Below are 18633 nucleotides of genomic sequence, written 5' to 3'. Positions count from 1 at the left end.
CACACGTGACCCGCCACCTCCTGGAACAGCAGGAAGAGTTTTCAATTGATGGGTGGACGCTGGAGAGGCCTGCCGTCGAGCCATGCCCTGGGTCGAAGCGGTTGCGGTTCTGGCCAGGGTACCTCCAACCTCACAGCCGCCCTCTCGCAGATCTCGTAGAAATGGTCCGTTGGAGAGTAGTGGCCCTCGTGGGCAGTGAATGTCTCATGCGCTGCACGAGTCTCGAGAGGCGGGGGACCCCTGTCGCTAGCCGCGGTGACCTCCTCCTCCTCTGGCTCGGAAACCAAGTAAGCCATGGCGTTGCTGTGGGGCGTCGTCGAGTGGAAGGAACTGACCAGCTGAGCCCTTTCTCTGGTACATCCGGTGTCTCCATGACGATCTCACCGTAGCAGCCACTGGCGTGTGTGGCTATCGTGTGGCTCAGGAAAGACACGGCATTCCAGGGCATTAGCACTGAGCTCTCGACACTCAATACACTCTCCGCCGGTGAGGGCATCACGGGTGTGGGCATAGCCGAGGCAGACAATGCAGACAGTGTGTGGGTCCTTGGCCGAGATAGAGAATCCACAGCCTTTGGGGCATTCACGGAGGTCCTTTTCTTCCTCTTCTCGCAGCAGAAGCAGAAGTAGCCATCATAGAGCCAGACGGTGTGGCAGCCTATAATGCTAAGGTAAACACACTAGCAAGACGTAGCAGGCTTAGCGGCTTGTCAGTGACTCAGCAGTTACACAGTTTTTCAACCACAGTTCTTTAAAGTGGTAGTTCGCTATTTTAGACATTAAGCCCTGTTTGTGTGATTTCTGGGGTGAAGTAGAGATGTTCTCATCACAATTTTGACATTTGGTGCTGAACGGAGCATTTGGGTATCCAAGACTGCAGCCCCCCCACCTTTACATTGACTCCAATGAAGCACTCAAGCAATCGATTATAAAATGGCATTAAACTTTTGTTTGAGAAGACATGGAACTCACCGTGTGGTCAGTGGTAGACAGCGATAAATTGACCCGAAAATTGCAGCGAAATATGCCTTCTAACTGTTGTTTAGCATTTGGCGGACCTATTTTTCCCCAGGCGCCGTTGAATAGCAGTAGACATCCAGCCAGTAGGTAGCGATAGTGTGTTGTTTATGTAGACATCAAGGAACGAGGTAGAACGGCTATCTTTGAGCGGGACTGGCTACAAAAACTACAGCTTGCATACAAACCATAGATAGTAACGTAAACAAACGCACCCCCATTTCCGGTCGCGCGGAGTAATACTAGTCAAACCAATACAATCAATGAAGACGGACAATAATGAATATATCTTCTCTGGAAGCGTATTTCGCGGTGATTTTCGAGCCAACGTATCGCTGCCCACCTCTGACCACTCGGTGAGTTTCATGTCTCTGCAAACGAAAGTTTAATGCCATTTTATGATCGATTGCTTGAGTGCTTCATTGGAGTCAATGTAAAGGTGGGGGGGCTGCAGTCTTGGATACCCAAATGCTCCGTTCAGCACCAAATGTCAAAATTGTGATGAGAACATCTCTACTTCACCCCAGAAGTCACACAAACAGGGCTTAATGTCTAAAATAGCGAACTACCACTTTAATTTCGTCGAATGAAGCAGTTTAGTTATACTAGTTTAGTTATGAGTAGAAACCACTTTCTTCAGTCGAGACGGTACTTCTTCGTCTTGATTGGGCACCCAGCGAAGTTGCACACAAAGCACTTGTTATGGACAGTTAAACCCAGTCGGTCAAGCAGTCAGCCGAAGAGATCGAAATCGAGGTTTGCACGCAAAACAGATGGCGTCCCGCCCCCAACGCAGCTTGCCCAATCAGGAGTGATAAAAGACGTCTTCGTCAGGTTGAACAACCAATGAGCGTCTCCCATAGAGATGGTGAACCGAGTCCATGAAAGAGAACAGCCAAACTACCCTCAAATGGAAATAATTGGTACCCTTTCAGAAAGAGTGCCCAAAAGCAAAGTGCAGTAACATTTTTTTGGGGTTTAGACAGAAAATAGTCTTCATAACCCCTCCTTTATTTTGTGACAAAGTCTATGGTCTAGATGTGTCCCGTTTTAGAGATATTGCAATGTCAAATTTGTACCAAGTACTTTGAAGGTCTTTTCTCAGTTTCCATGTTGGCGTAGTTACTGCACTTAGCCTTAGTAGGACAGTAGAGTCCTCTAATTGTCCCGACCCACCAGGTTGGTGGGGGACTAATAAACCACTGCACTCCACCGTCCTCATCCATGACTGAGGTGCCCTGAGCATGGTTCCGTTCTGCTGCACTGCCACACTATTTGTGGCTGCCCCCTTGCACGGGTGAGGCATAAAATGCAATTTTGTTGAGTGCAATTAGGGCTGCACGATTATGGAAAAAATCATAATCACGATTATTTTGGTCAAAATCGTAATCACGATTATTAATCACGATTATTGATTTTTTTGCAGATTTTTTTTGAAAATTATAACATTATGAAATATAACCAAGAATGAATTATATACCGGATGAGTAAAAAATAAATGAATAAAAATAAAATGAATTGTAATAATTATGTAAAGGCAATAGCATGAAACTTAGGTGGACAGATTTCTGTCCAGAAACACCAGCCTGTCAGTATGTTCTGTCTTCAAGGACGCTCTCAAAGGTAGGTCACTATTGCCACGATTAAATCACGATTTAAATCTACTCCGATTTCACGATTTTATCACAATTTTCGAATATTTGTGCAGCCCTATGTGCAATGTTGAGCACTGTGTGTTATGGAGTGCTGCTGTGTGACAATCACAATGACGATGGGAGTTTCCCTGATGGACTTTCACTTTGATCATCACTATTTATTGTTGGGATCAGTTTTCAGGTGGATATTCGAAGAACATGGTTAAGTGATAAACCTGGCTAAGTTAATCAACATGAAGTCGATGACATGACACTTGTAGGCTGTCTACAGCCCACATGTGTCATTTAGTTGAGAAACTAAGGACTGCTCCTCTATTACATGATGTAGGCCTACCTCTAACTAACACAAGGTTAACTTATGGTTTAGCCAGATACCTGGAATGCAATCACTCACAGATTTCGTCAAGTATCTTTTTGAAAATGAATGGCCAATGTCAAAGGCAAATTTGTTACCCTTTCCCTAAATGCTGTTACAATATTGACATTATACAGCCTAATAGGCCTAATTAGTTCATCATCATCATCATCATCATCATCATCGTTAGTTATTATTATTGTTATAATAATAACAACAACAATAATATTTTTTTTTCCACTCTTTGAAAAAAAAAAAAAAACATCCATTAGAATTTTCAGAGGGAAAAACTGGGTCAGGAATGTCAGTCCGAAGACCTTGTAGTTGGTTGTGGCAGTTTTCAGACTTTCACCAGTAATGCACGATTTTGCGGGAACGCGCTTTCCTGACGTCATGTTACGTGCCTGTACGACACTGCTCTCTGTTTATTTGTGTAATGGTTGGAAATGGCGGTGGGCAGCACACTGCGATCCCAGAATTAATGCTCCACAGCAACTCGTATTAGCGATATATACACAAGTGAAGGCTAGTTAAGGTTTTATTTTGAAATATATTTTTTCAAAAGAACCAACCAATGGAAACACAACCGACGACGTGTGGCGAGCACTAGGTAGGGAACGTCTTCATGCAGCCAGCCAGCCCTACAACTGTGTTGCTGTATAATTGCAGGGTTGTTCATATCCAACTACTAGAATGTCTCATAATTTCTGTCCAGAAACTTTTGATCAGTCACATTTTACCGACGGCCTACATGTCAGCTATAAAACTAACCTGGAACAGCGGCCAATGTCCGTTTCAGATTTTGCATCTAAGCATGCAAATAACAGATCCTTTTATCAGGTATGTTAGTAAAGCTACTTGGTGGCTTGCTAGCCAGAAAGAACTTGGCTAGCTGTTTAGCAAGCTAGCTAGCTTAAAGTTGCTAGACATTTCGAGATCTGACAACGAATCAATTTTACACGTACACACACAACTAGTCCTCCGTGCAACACTTACATTCTGTCCTTGACAGCATTTACCACTCGTGCAACTCAACAGTGGTTAGTAAGTCCAGTGCGCAACAAATGTTTGGGTCCGAGCAACCTTATTTTGCATGTGCGTAAGAGTTAGCTTGCTGCATCCAGGTTGCGACCATACATGAAAGAAGATATAAAACGTTGGCACGTGATGACATATTGCGTTTTTCTTAGTTATAGTCATCCCTCGCGCGTGTGAATACTCATAAACAAAGCGACTAATGTCAACAATCATAACATCTGTCTGTCATGTCTGAACAACACATTGGTTTATTGTTGTCAACAAAACTTTTTTCTGTTACTGACAGCTATAATGTGGGGTCACGGTGGATTGCATCCTACTGTTGTTTTTCCCCCTAATCAGGAAAGGCATACACCTAGCTACAGAAGGCCACATCAAACGAATGATTAATGATTGATGAAATGCTCACGACATGTTTGTGAATCTGTGTGATATTTCTCGAATAGAAGGCCTTAATTGTAATCATTACACAATACAATCAGATTCAAAGCCCCTTTCAATTTACACACAACTCAAGATAGGCCTATAAATAACAACAACAATAAAAACAATAAAACCCTGGTATTAGACACACTTCTAGGTGAGTGTGAATACAACATACTTGTCTGAACAACATGAGTTATATAACAGCAACATTAGTATAGCAATATCAAATTGTAATAGTGGAACACAGAAATAGCATGCAACTCAGTTTTCTGTTTTGCACAGCCCACTGCCACATCCTATTACTTAGCACTTGGGACATTCCATGTGAAAACAGAACTTTGGGGCCTGCACAGAATGGATTTTAATGAAACTTGCTGTAGCCTATCTTTTTAGTGAAAAGTAGAGCTCTAGATGTGCATTTGTAGGAATCTGGCACCAATATTAAAGGAGAAACGAACTAAGAAGGTCTGAATTAACAGGCAAAGAAGAGTCACCGGTAGGCGTGTGCATCGAATTTATATCGTGATATCAAACAATCAAACAATGTTACATTTTATAATATCGATTTGAAACAATATTTTTGTATACTGCCAAAAAGGTAGACTACGTGAAGTGTAATACATTCCCCTCCACTTGAGCCATTGCGAGCACAGAGCAGACTTGCTAACCAACACTCATGCAGAACACTGTGTCTCTCTATGGCCCTCCACTCACACTGCAGAAGGGAGAGAAGATTGTGAATTGTTTATCACTATTATTTATCTTTAAAAGAAATATCATCTAAAAAAAATTGTAATATCAATATTTACTGAAATAATCCTGATATTGATTTTTCTCATAATTGGGCAGCCCTAGTCACCTGAGCATCTATGTGGAAAAATTACATTGGGCAAATTTTATTGCCAAAGTGCCAAGACTAACGTTTCAACGTCGTCACGTCTTCTTCAGAGTCAATCTGAATCTGAATTAGGTTGGTGGTATGTATTGATCCGCTATTGGTACATTCAATTGATGACATTGCTTGAAAGCTATCTTCAGGCTAAATTAAACAAAAATCATAGAATGCAACCATGAACAGTACCATACAAATCATGAAATATAAAAGTTAGGCTGTTGTTGAGTAACATCTCCAGAAAATCTCATCTTTGATAATGTGCTGAGATAATGTGACTTTTGGGGTGAAATAACTTAGGTTTAGTAAAGTAGTAGCAGAATACTGTAATATTACCCCACCTGGCAGGACTAGTCCAGCTGACAATCTACAAAAAATGCTAATGCTACTTTGGGTGGAGTGTCAGGTGGGGTAATCTTCTCGATTACACGTTACTTTAGGGGTCCCTTCATAACATGGGCAGTCATGGGTAAGCGGTTAGGGCGTCACGCGTCACACTTGTAACCCAAAGGTGGCCGGTTTGACTCCTCCTGACACGCCAGGTTGGTGGGGGAGTAATTAACCAGTGCTCTCCCCCATCCTCCTCCATGACTGAGGTACCCTGAGCATGGTACCGTCCTGCTGCACTGCTCCCTTTCGGGCGCCATTGGGGGCTGCCCCTTTGCAGGGGTGAGGCATCAATGCAATTTCGTTGGGTGCATGTGCACTTGTGTGCTGTGGAGTGCTGTGTCACAATGACAGTGGGAGTTAGTTGGGCTTTCACTTTCAACACATTCATAGCAGCTGCTATAAACGACACATAAAGCATTTATGACTGTTAAATGTGACATTGACTCAACATTCATGAAGAACCTGTCATGAATGTGGAATATCTATAACCATATATAAAACCACCAGTCGTAAAGCAGCATTGCCATTTCTCTTTTAATCTTACCATAAACATAACATAATCTGAGTCAATGTGCTAATCCAGAGACAAGAAGACAGATCATGGTCAGGCAAATGATTTCTTTTGTTAAAATCTATTTCTTTGATGATGTAACCTTAGCACCTTAATATAACCTTGATTCTCTTTGGGCATTGGGAATGTCCAATGGTCCTGGTTCAGGACATTCATGATTACAAGTATATGTAGATCCATTGGGTAGTTGAACATTAGGCCCATTCTACATAGATAGACCATCAGCAATGCTGGACTGGAATTGTTGCATAATGGTTAGCAATCGTTTCCGAATTGACCAAATTCAGTCATGTTGTGATGAAGACGCGACATGAGACATGGTGTCAAGCTCTCGCGGGATCAAATCGATTGCAGACGAACCGTGCAACTCCTGCAGTTGATGCTTGTTGCAAGGATTGGCACACGACTCTGCAGTGACACACCCTTGAACTGGTTAGCCAAAAGTTCCCTGACATATACTGTATGTAGATGCGTTGTCCCACACCCCTAAAAAGTTTGCCATACACCCAACTTAAACTCCTTCTCTCCACCTGTCCCCCACACTTCATATGTGATGTGCTAAGTAGATCAAACTGGTGAAAGCTCATCGTCTCGTTCAAATTTGTTGGTGGACTTAAAATGCGCTGTTTTAGTGGATGGTTGACAAGAGTGAATGAATAATAATAATAAAAAAGCATTCCAATTCTTGCAAAAAATGGAATGAATTATGTTGTTCAAAGGCTGAAGTTTTTTATAACTGTCAGTGGTCTGTGTAATTTCCCCGATTTTTTGCCATTTTTAAGATGTTTTCACAGTCACTGAGGAAAATATGTCCTGCGGTGTGACATCACATTTCTGTAAGATATAATACAATAGATAATATTCTGCACAAGGGTCATTTCACGTGAAATCAGACACTTTGGGATCTGACCTATACCGATTCCAATCATACTTGGTGTGCCTTTTTGGTAGCATGGAAGCACCCCAGAACTGCATTTGTGTGAATCTGACACCAATATTAACTTCATTTAAGGGAGAAACAGACCAGGAAAGGTTTACATAGCCTTGATTATATCAGTCCCCGTAAGTCACAAAAAGATGTCTGTGGTGTTGATTGAAAGCTCTTTTCTGGCTCTACAGATTACACAAATAGCATGGAATACAACAACCTTCAGAATATGAATTATGATCAATTGAAAAATTTGAAATTGAATATCAAAAACCCTTATATTTTAAAATGTCCGGTTTGTTGTCTAAACGTAGCCTGTAAGGTCATGAACAACACCTGAAAATGGTGTTTGTGGTTCTTTATTCATTTAAGAGATAATGGGAAATAAAGGTTGAAAGGAGTTGTATTAAAGTAGTAATAGAGTAGTGTCAGGGACATGGCTGGACTGGCCATCTGGCATAGCGGGCATTTTCCTGGTGGGCCCTGCACCCTCGTGGGCCCCTAGTCAAAAACTAGACACAGCTGCTGTATCAAATGCACTGGTGGAGTACAAAATGACCGTGTAACCATTGTTTCTCTCTTTAACGTGAAGGGAGGATTGCACAGGTACCGGTACATAGAGAAGGAATGTTCAAGCATTCAGAAATCATCATTTGGTGTGAATAAATGAATGCCTTAGTTTTTGAAACCTTGGACCATGGACACTGACCATTTTTGTTTCATATTCCGATAGACATGCTGTCATGTGATATTACTATGGTATTACCATATTATTACTTCATGATCTGCATGATGATATATTTTTTGTGTCCCAATATCTCTGAAGTGAACAAAAGTACCAAACACCAGCATTTCAGGTGATTGACATTGCAGGCTACGTTTACACAAGGAACTGGCCATTTTAAAATATAAGTTATTTCGATATTCAATTTTCATAATATTTATCATAATTCATTCTGAGGGTTGTTGTATTCCATGCTGTTTGTGTAATTTGTATAGCCAGAAAAGAGCTCTCAAACAACACCACAGACATCTTTTTGTGACTTACACCGACTGATATACAGTAATCAAGGCTGAATATAGTGTCCTACCCTCATATGTAAACCTTTGCTAGTCTGTTACTCCCTTAATATTTGTGTCAGATTCACACAAATGCCGTTCTGGGGTGCTACCTTGCTACTTAAAAGGCACACCAAGTATGATTGAAATCTGTGTCGGTCGGGTCCCAAAGTGTCTGTTTTCACGTGAAATGACCCATATGTAAGCTTAAACCTTTGCTTGTCTGTTTCTCCCTTAATATTCGTGTCAGATTCACACAAATGCAGTTCTGGGGTGTTACCTTGCTACTGAATGGCACACCAAGTATGAGTGAAATCGGTGTCGGTCGGGTTCCAAAGTGTCTGATTTCACGTGAAATGACCCAATTAACTCCAACGATATGCGTGACATTAGGCCTATATGACATTATTACATTACATTATGTTTTGGTGCTATTGGCTACGCAAGTGTGGCTTCAGCCATGCAGGCACAGCAAATCTGCCCGTTGTGCATTCTGTCTGGCTTTGTGGTGACTGTCACACAACAACTTTGATTAACCTTAAATTTAGTGAACTGGATAACTTGGCGCTGTCTATCATCACTGTTAACTACTGTTCGCCATTATTAATATCTCCACCCTTCGTGAACTTCAACTGAACAGGAAATCACTTGGAGCACAATGAACTCCGAAAGCTGATTTGGTTGACAGGTCAAACACTCGGAGAACAATTAACTCTGCGAAGAGCCCCTATGATATTAGGCCTATTTGGTGTGCTATTGGCTACGCAGCCATGTAGGCACAGCAAATCTGTGCGTTACAGCCTACATTCTGGCTGTGGTCACTGTCCATCAATCCACCTCGCAGGCACGCCCTGTCATTTCTCAATTCACCTCGACCACTTGTGGCAGGCCACAAAATAGCAGCGAACGAACAGACGGACATGCCAACACAGAAATCGGGCGATCATATAACCTCCTGGCTGAAGTAATAAACACACAAGTTATTCCCAAAATGCTCCTAGAGTAAGTGTAATACAAGTACAACATCTTTTGAGCTTACGACAGAAAAGTAATCAATAGTATAACTTAAATGGCATATTTTTTCCACTTTTGTGAAATTATGCTGGTGCAAAAGTGAGTCCACCCCTATGTTCAACTCCTAGAGAGTGTCTGAGAAGGGGCTGTGTTGGCTCGAAACGTCTTGAAATTGAAAGGAATTAAAAGGGAAGTCATCGGTGTGCATTTCATCCTTGCCTTACATTGAACTTTTACATTTTGAGTCTGCACCTGGCTAAACTAGATGATTTGAATGAAACCCTAAAGAGAGTATCATGATCTACTTCATTAGTCACAGTACATGTCGACTTTTGGTGAAATTCAGCTTCCTACTGTTGATTTCACCCATACAGCTCCAAACCATTTCCAGGATTCAAGGATTCAAGGATATTTATTTGTTATGTACATAGAGACACTTTCGTGTCACTTGTAATGAAATGCATGGCCGGTGCAAAACAAGTATGCAGAAGAAGGGTGAAGAAGAAATAAAATAAAAATAAAAGGTGTGTGTGTGTGTGTGTGTGTGTGTGTGTGTGTGTGTGTGTGTGTGTGTGTGTGTGTGTGTGTGTGTGTGTGTGTGTTCAGTCCCACCACCATGCTTGACTTAAAGCATGGGGCACTTTTCTTTGTACAAATAACTTTTTACCACCACATATGCTTGACACAATCTAATGCAAATTTGTTAATCATGGTCTTCTTATTAGAGTCATACAAACTAAGTATATGGGTTATTGGAATCATGTCCTGTGATCTAATGATGCCAAGATAAACAAAACATTTTTTAGATGGTGTCAAGCACGTGTGGTGGTAAAAAGCGATTTGTACAAGGAAAAGTGCCCCATGCTTAAAGTCAAGCCTGGGTAGTGGGAGTGGCACGGCTTGAAGCTATGTGGATGCCATCAACAGTAGGAAGCTGAATTTCACCAAAAGAAGCATGCTTGTCAACATGTACTGTGACTAGTGAAGCAGATCATGATGCTCTCTTTAGGGTTTCATTCAAATCTCACACGCATCTAGTTTATGCAGACTCAATATCACATCTCACATCTATTTTAGTTACAGTAGGTGCAGACTCAATATCGCCCCCTTTAATAGAAATCGGCGCAATTGGCTAACTTTGCGTTGCCCGCATGAAACATTCTCACGGTTTCCCCTTTGATCAACTTTCATTGGTCTGCATCAGATGTGACATGTTCAAGAAATGGCCAGAATTGCCCTTTAACTACTAACTCAAATGGTGAAGATAGTGGATATATTGATATCAGTTTCATGACACCAATAGTGACCTATTGACTTATGAACTGTTATCAGTGGGAAAAAGCATAATCAACTTTTTTTTTCGTAGGTGTGCTGAAGCTCATCATGAGTGCCACTGATGACCAATCCTTTGAACCTTCAGTCTCAATTGAGTCCAGAAAGAGAAAAGGCTCGCCATGTGATACGTCTGGACAAAGGTGAGGAAATTGCTCCTAGTTTCAATCCACTATCAATGACATGACATGAGGCACAATGTCCATTGAGCTAGCCCTTATTATCTACTTTAAGCCTCTGGTATAACTTTGTAGAGTAGTCACTCCTCGCTGTAATTGTAAATTGTAATGACCAAGGCTTAATGAGCTACCTAATCGGGCAGATCTGCACGGTGAGGCGTTTGTGCAAAGGTTATGCACCTATAGCACCACCAACTGCATCATGCATGTAACTTCGGAACTCACTTACAAACCCCAACTCCGATGAAGTTGGGACGTTTGGTAAACAGTGAATAAAATCAAAGTGCTATCATTTTCAAAACATTCAATCTATTCATTAGATGGAGAATAGTGAAAAGACAACATATTAAGTGTTAAAACCGAGAAAAAATATTGTTTTGGGGGACATATGTACTCATTTCTAATTTGATAAATCCAACACGTCTCAAAAGAGTTGGGACGGGGACAATAAATGGCAGCAAATGTCGAGGAAGACTAAAAACAAAACAAAAGACAACATTTAACAGTTAAATACATTAACCGATGAGATGATTTTATATAAAAAACAGTGTTAATTCCTATCTTGGACATGATTTCACCAGCTTAAATGGTGGGTGTATTCCTTGTCATGGTTTGCAATGTTTTCCTTTCTGTAGTGCTTACAGTGTGACAGGTCTTGACCAAAAACCCACCATTTTATCACCTGCTGGTCCTTATGATGGAGCCAAACTGTTAAAACATAGTAGAGAATGCAATTTGACCTTACTATGTGGCAGTAATCGAAGATCTCCCTTCAAAATATAATGCATGAGTGGCTTTTCATGCTGTTTAAAACCCATTTATACCATTCAGCACTGTATTTAACTCTACAGATGAGTGAGAACATCTTAACCAATGCACTACTGCACCCGCATGCCATCATGGAGGCTGCCTTTTGAAGCTAGCACTAAAACAAGTTGGATGGTCCATTTTCACTGTAGCACAGGATGTGCCATGCTCTATTATTGTCAAAAAGAATGGACTTCTACAACTTCTGCTGACTTCTGTAAGCAAAGGACTGTTTCCCATGTCTTCTGGGTCTATTTCAAGTGAGCTCTCAGGTGCTTAGGAGAATGTTACACCCCTGTATCATTTGCATGCATTAAAGCATTCTTAATATGGTCAATTTTCAATAGCTCTAGCACTCCAGGAATTAGAGTGAGACTACAGCCAATATATATTTCATGATGTCATGAACCTATACAATGATTTTTATTAACAAAAATATGTCTTATATACACTCAATCGTGGTAAATCAAAGGGAATTCAAAAATGTATGTAATAACTATGGTAATTATTCCCTTTGCATCTTTAATTCTGAGTGACTCAGCCTCTCTGTGATGATCTTATACCTGGACACGTATATTGTCCGTCAGTACAATTCATTTTGAAATGTTCTTCTTTGTTGTTTTATCTTATTTGGATGTTTACTAAATTTCACTGATCCCCGTCCCAACTCTTTTGAGACGTGTTGGATTTATCAAATTAGAAATGAGTACATATGTCCCCCAAAACAATATTTTTTCTCGGTTTTAACACTTAATATGTTGTCTTTTCACTATTCTCCATCTAATGAATAGATTGAATGTTTTGAAAATGATAGCATTTTGATTTTATTCACTGTTTACCAAACGTCCCAACTAGGGATGGGCATACGGTGAAAATTTCTTCGTCGATCGTCGGGAGAATTAATGATTAATAATCGGTTAACCATTAACATTTTTATATTAAAAACAGCACGCATTTAGGCCCACCATGCCCTATACACTTGTATAACAAAAATACATCAAAAACATCACGTTTTTCTTTGAGGATTTGTTTTTATTAACAACACAAGTGTCAAGTGATAAACAAGAAAAGTTAAACCTGAAATGCGCAAACGAGGGAGGCTTCAAGTTGCGAGCCAACAACGAAGGCACATAACAGTGCAGACATCGAGGCGAGGCTATGTTGAGATGAATCACCGCCGTCTTTTACAGGGCTTGGATGCGCGGTGTTCAAGTGATACATCATGGACGTTGTCGATTAACTTTTTTTGTAATTCACATTGCAGTAATTACAGTACACTTTGTCATTTTCTAACCGAAAGCAGAATGAGATTAGCCAACATTTCCAGGCAACATCATTTCTAGAGCCAAATAGATCGAAATTTACCTCAAAATAGCAATGCAATTTCGTTACAAACAATATCCAACACAAAATGATCACTTACAGACTTATATTGTCCAAGACTCAAGTGTGAAAAGATATTAATTGCGGGAGAGATGAAGTCCGGTGGCTTTACGGCAGAAAACACTTGAAAAAACTGGCTGCAACTAACCAGGAAGTAGAGTTGCACTTAAGGCGCAGTACCGCGAGAAAGTCCACTAGGTGGCGGTATTCACCATAGGATTTACGTGAGAGAAACTAAACTCAGGCATGGAATTAAATGGAAGGCAGAACAACCTACATTCAAGTTTTTGTTTTTGTTTAACGGTTCGTCGGTGAAAATTAATTTCTTCGACTAAATGTTTAATGATCAATCATCGGTTAATCGGTTAATTATGCCCATCCCTAGTCCCAACTTCATCGGAGTTGGGGTTTGTAAATATTAATGCCGTTATACACTGGCCATCCGCAAAAAAGGCACAACCAAAAAAGTTCACATCCTAATATGATGTTGGATCTAATAGGATGTTCAGCTTTGATTGTGTGTATCCACCTCAGCCAGGGTAGGGCTGGCTGTGCATCTTCAGCCTCGGTTCACGTGAAATGTGTGAGGCACATGTCGTAGTCTATTGCCTAGTTTCGCACAAGCGTTTCTTGCCTTCCGAAAATGGGTGGTCTTGCAACGCCAATCCAAATCTTTAAAATGCCCTGCTATCATATTTGAAATCCAGAACACATGTGAAACACTATCTTGTAGGGCTGTAACTAATACACTCAATTCACAATTGTGTGTAGAGCTCCGTTATCTACACTGGGCGTACAATCTTTGTCCTTCTATCTTTTCTGTGGCTCCCAGCCTTCTTTTTGTACACACAAACAGATTTTTTAGTCTGACAATTATTCTTTTCAAAAGTGAGGAGTCAAAAACTCTGGTTTTCTTGTTCTTGCTGCACAGCCGCCCATAGGCATAGCATATTCATGACAGCTCTCAACAGTATATGCGGATACACTGATGGGTATGAACAAATATATTTTGGAAAACGAAGGTAAGCAAATGTCTGTTTATCAAAAGACCTGACAATTTCTGTGACAATGTGACAATGTCAGTGTCTCACAAAACCACAATTCAAAAATAATTCTCTCATTTGCATTTGAGATGTTGACCGGGAGAATGCTTGCTTTGTGCTATTTGATAGTCGGGAAAACTATTGTTTTCTCCATGGAGGTGGGGCAACACAGGGGCCAGAGGTAAGGACGGTGATTTGTAAACTATGGTGTCCCTTGTGTGTTTTTCCTAGAGCCATCTAATAGGAGAGTCAAGCCTATCCCATTGACTGCTTTGTTCCACTTTTTCTACACGTAAATGGCAGCACAGGGCTGCTCATGGTGCTAACTGCCCTGTTAGTGCCAGGAAGTGACTTCCACAGCATAGTGTAGTAGTGTAACCCATATCCTAAAATAGCCCTTATTTTGCAGAATTACGTAATGTCAGCGAATTAATCACAAATAAGCCAATTGCTAGTGCATATATTGCGCTAGCATACGTATCTAGTTAGTTTCTCCTTAATTTTGCCTTGTTGTGTAGTGGTTCTGTGTTAATCTATGGAAAGAAAGCCGCTGCAGGGCACTGATTAAATCTACATTTAAGTGAAAAATCTATTTCCGGGAACCCCAGTTGTCATAACTCTGAATTCCATGGCTCTGGTTTTTCTGATCTCTGTTACAGTGTGGAGAAGCAGCGGCGTGAGCTGGAGTGCCGCTACATTGACGAGCTTGTAGAGCTGCTATCGGCCAACATGGGTGACATAGCCAGCTTAAGTGTCAAGCCTGACAAGTGCCACATCTTGAAGAGCACTATGGACCAGATCCAGCAGATACGACGTCGTGAGCAAGGTGTGGTACAAGGTTTTCTTCTGTGTGTTCATAATGAAATGAGATTACTGATCAGATGTAAAAACTTAATTCATGAGGAAATCTAATGAAATCTTCAAGGAATGGATTGTAATAAGCAGCAATAGTTAAGAATTGCTATGGTGTTTTGTGCTTCAGTTAACCCTTGACACTCCATAATGGCCGAAGCCCTATTTTCATAGTCAAAAAACATGAAAACATTCAGACCACGAGGGGAGTTAAACTGCATTTTTTCATGACGTGTAGATTTTGAGACAGGCATGCTGCGACACCATGAGAATTCATGCAAAATGCAGAGGGCAGCTTTAAGCACTGATCGTATAGGACTTAAATGCAATGCAGTGCAGGGATGTCTTGACCTTTTGTGCTGAAAGTTGCTCTGGCTCTGTAGTCAGTATTCCTGTTCTTCTTGGCATAGTAGGGTTTACAACCCAGCAGCTAAATTGCCATGTTTACAAGGTGGTACAGGAGAAGCACCACCAGAGCCTTGTAAAATGAGTTTCAGCACACCATTCATTCACACATGCTGCCCGTTATTACAGCCCTGCACCGTGGAGCACAATTGACATATGACAACATTGAAATTCACATATTCACTATTGGCACCCTTATCCTTTTTTAGACCTTTCTTCAAAGCACATGGGACATCATGCTTAATAAAATGCTGGTTGTTGATCTGTGAATGTGTTGAAAACAGCAGAGAAAGCAGATCTGGCGTCTCCCAAGAAAGAAGTACAACAGAGTGACATCTCATCCAGCAGTCAGGTGATGGAGGAGAAAGAGGCCCTGGGACCACTCCTTCTAGAGGTGAGAAAGTAGCTATGAGTTTAAGGAACAGTCCACCTCAGTAAACTACATTCACACACATTGCTACTAGTTACTCGTTTCTAGCTCTTGCTTGTTCCTCACTCGTTCATGGAATGTTCGCTAATGTTCCTGTGGGTTTAATTGCCACTGCAAAAGCGAGAAGTTGACTGTCAATGATCCAAACTCCGCACTCAGAATTGGCTACTGGCTTATATGCGTGACGTTGCTTGAAGTTAAAACATCATTATCTCGGAAGCTGCCCACATCGCATCGCTTGTACTCGATTGCCTGTTTAAACCTCGCTTCACTGGAAAACATAAACATTCTATTGACCTCTCTCGCTGAGCAAGTTACAAGTAGCAATGTGTATGGATGTAGCTTTAAACTTGAATGTTTTGGAGTGCAAACCTACAGTGATTAACTTCCTTTTTCAGTACTGAGCAGTTTTGATTTAACCTTATTTGGGAATGTCAACCTTAAATGATTGCTTCCTCCTTTCCTTCCTCATTTCTTTAGAAATACAGTATATACACAGCGTGGCCAGAAAAAAGTCGTCATCAAAAATAAAGAGTGAGAAAGCAGCAGTGAATCAAAGAAACAGTCCACCTCATTTCAGGAATTTGCTCATATGTAATTAAGCCCTGGTAACATGAGAATACATAGGATTTTTCTCAATGTGTTTGCATTGCCTATTTTAACAGTATAGCCATATTAAGCATAGCAATGGAAGTCCATGGTACCAAATAAAACATAATCAAATTTACTGCTAAACCGCTTAAAAATGAATGTGAAATTACTGCTCATCACGCTTGCTTCGTCAATTACTCCACCCATTGAGATTCAGTGCTTTTGTCGCCTGCAGCGTGTTACCAAAGTGGGTGAAATATAGGGATGGGGCTTGTCCGATCCATTGTCGATATTGGGTCCTGATATCAACATAATTCAGAATTGTCCCACAGATTTCTGATCCATGGGCCATGTCTATACAACTCCACCTTTTAGATTAAAAAATAATAATTTGGTTGACAGAAAGAAAGCATCACCCATCATGTTTTTGTTTTGTTGTGTTGTGTGTTGTGTTGAATGACCTTGTGTTGATACTTGACCAGTTTACATTTATCAAGTTTAATGCATGTTGAAAATGTCAGCTCATAAAAAGATAATTGTACACAAATAAAAAATGACATGTAGATACTGACCTGTTATGACATTGCCTTGCCTTCGCTTTTCTTTTCCAGGCCCTGAATGGTTTCTTCTTTGTGGTGAATAGAGAGGGACGGATCGTGTTTGTGTCTGGGAATGTCACAAGTTACCTTGGTTACACCCAGGAAGAGCTGATGACCTCCAGTGTGTATAGCATCCTCCACGTGGGCGACCACAATGAATTTGTGCGCAGCCTGCTGCCCAAGAGCCTAAGTGAGTGACCCTGTGTTTTTTGTTTTAATTTTTAGTTTGTTAACGCAGCGCAAATCCCCGCAGCACAGGTAAAACAAGTTTATATTGGAGACGCAGTTGAATGTTGGCCGAAATGTCCACTCATTAAAGCATTAGAAATATACTGAGTAGACTGCACTGCTTGTCACACGAGTCCATCCTGCAGAAGTGTGAATGGGAGGGGCTCGAGGAGGATTCTGGCGTTCGCTGCAATTATTATCCAAATGTACCGCAAGTTAGCTATGTAGATCTGTGAATCATGCTACTGTAGCAATTTCTTAGGAACAAAGCTGATATCATTAAGACTGTGAGGAAAGCGGTCGCGGAAATTCTGGAGAATGCAGTGCAGAGAAGGTTACCTTGTGATTCTTGTATCATAGATATTGACAATTATTCCCTGCAATTAAAGCCAGGCTCAAATTAAACGACTCCTGATTGTGTGTCCGATTTTGACATTGGGGTGCACCGCACACTAGAAGAGAATCGCAACTGTCAATCTTATCCCTGCTCGCAACCACCGAGACAATGCCCGACGTTCTACACCAAACCCCTGCGGTAGCGATGATGATGATGATGGTGATGATGGTGATGATGATGGTGGTGGTGGTGGTGGTGGTGGTGGTGGTGGTGGTAGGGATGGTGTTGATGATTATGACTGATGACTAATGATGACAATGCTAAGCTGCTGTGACTCCCTCTTTTTTTTAAACTTTTTAACCTTTTAACCTATTTATTATTTCTAGCCCCCCTCTTCCTCTTATGATGCTGCTAATGCACTTTTTACCAATGTACTTTTTACTAATGTACTTGTTTTTAACAGAAATATCTCCTTTTTGTATAACATCTCTATTTCTATCTATTTGATATACTTTTGAATCCTCCTGGTCCCGTGTCTGTATGTGTGCCGTTTGCTTTTTGCACATCTGTATGTATGTTACTGCTGCAACAAATTAATTTCCCCATGGTGGGATAATTAAGGGCATACTTATCTTATCTCATCTTATTTCCAGTTTCAAATATCAAACAGTGTTTGATTTCTAAAATTTGCAATCGGCGACTCTTTGAGCTGCCAAAGTTCTATCTTAGAATGTTGGCCACGACGAGGAAATCTTGTCCGACCATCGCTTGCGATGGTCCTGGGGGGTAATGTTCCACCGATTGTCGTAAGGGGGGTTTTCAGCTGAGAATCGGGCCGATATTTGTGTAGTTTGAGCCAGGCTTAAGACTGACCGACAGCTGTGGTTAATTTAGCCACAAACGCAACAATAACAACCGCACATTCTCTTTCGACTGGAGCCGGAACTCACAGCAGCCGCCCACACCCACAATGCAATTCAAATTCCAGAAAAATTCCAGAGTCGACATTGGTCACGTTTTTTATCCGTCATGGCGTCGCACCCACTCCCCATACGCAACGTGTCTTCAGGCTGCACCTCCATAGTACACCGTGGCCACTGTAT

The 18633-nt window shown here is 41.1% G+C and overlaps 1 protein-coding gene across 3 annotated transcripts in view; it reads left to right on the top strand.

Annotated features, from left to right (window-relative positions):
- Nucleotides 1–3418: 3418 nt before the first annotated feature.
- Nucleotides 3419–18633, top strand: part of ncoa1 (nuclear receptor coactivator 1) — a 37077-nt gene continuing 21862 nt past the window's right edge. For 2 of the 3 annotated variants that reach the window (XM_063222735.1, XM_063222732.1), the window contains exons 1-5: nucleotides 3419–3636; nucleotides 10711–10819; nucleotides 14748–14914; nucleotides 15630–15739; nucleotides 16978–17155. In XM_063222735.1, the coding sequence (XP_063078805.1) occupies nucleotides 10728–10819; nucleotides 14748–14914; nucleotides 15630–15739; nucleotides 16978–17155 (547 nt within the window). In that variant the 5' untranslated portion in view covers nucleotides 3419–3636; nucleotides 10711–10727. The remainder of the gene's footprint in view (nucleotides 3637–10710; nucleotides 10820–14747; nucleotides 14915–15629; nucleotides 15740–16977; nucleotides 17156–18633) is intronic. The other variant, XM_063222733.1, reaches the window with a different exon arrangement.

Source organism: Engraulis encrasicolus, chromosome 18 (assembly GCF_034702125.1).
Source record: "Engraulis encrasicolus isolate BLACKSEA-1 chromosome 18, IST_EnEncr_1.0, whole genome shotgun sequence".
NCBI classification, from domain to species: Eukaryota; Metazoa; Chordata; class Actinopteri; order Clupeiformes; family Engraulidae; genus Engraulis; species Engraulis encrasicolus.
This window is presented reverse-complemented; position numbering and strand designations above follow the sequence as displayed.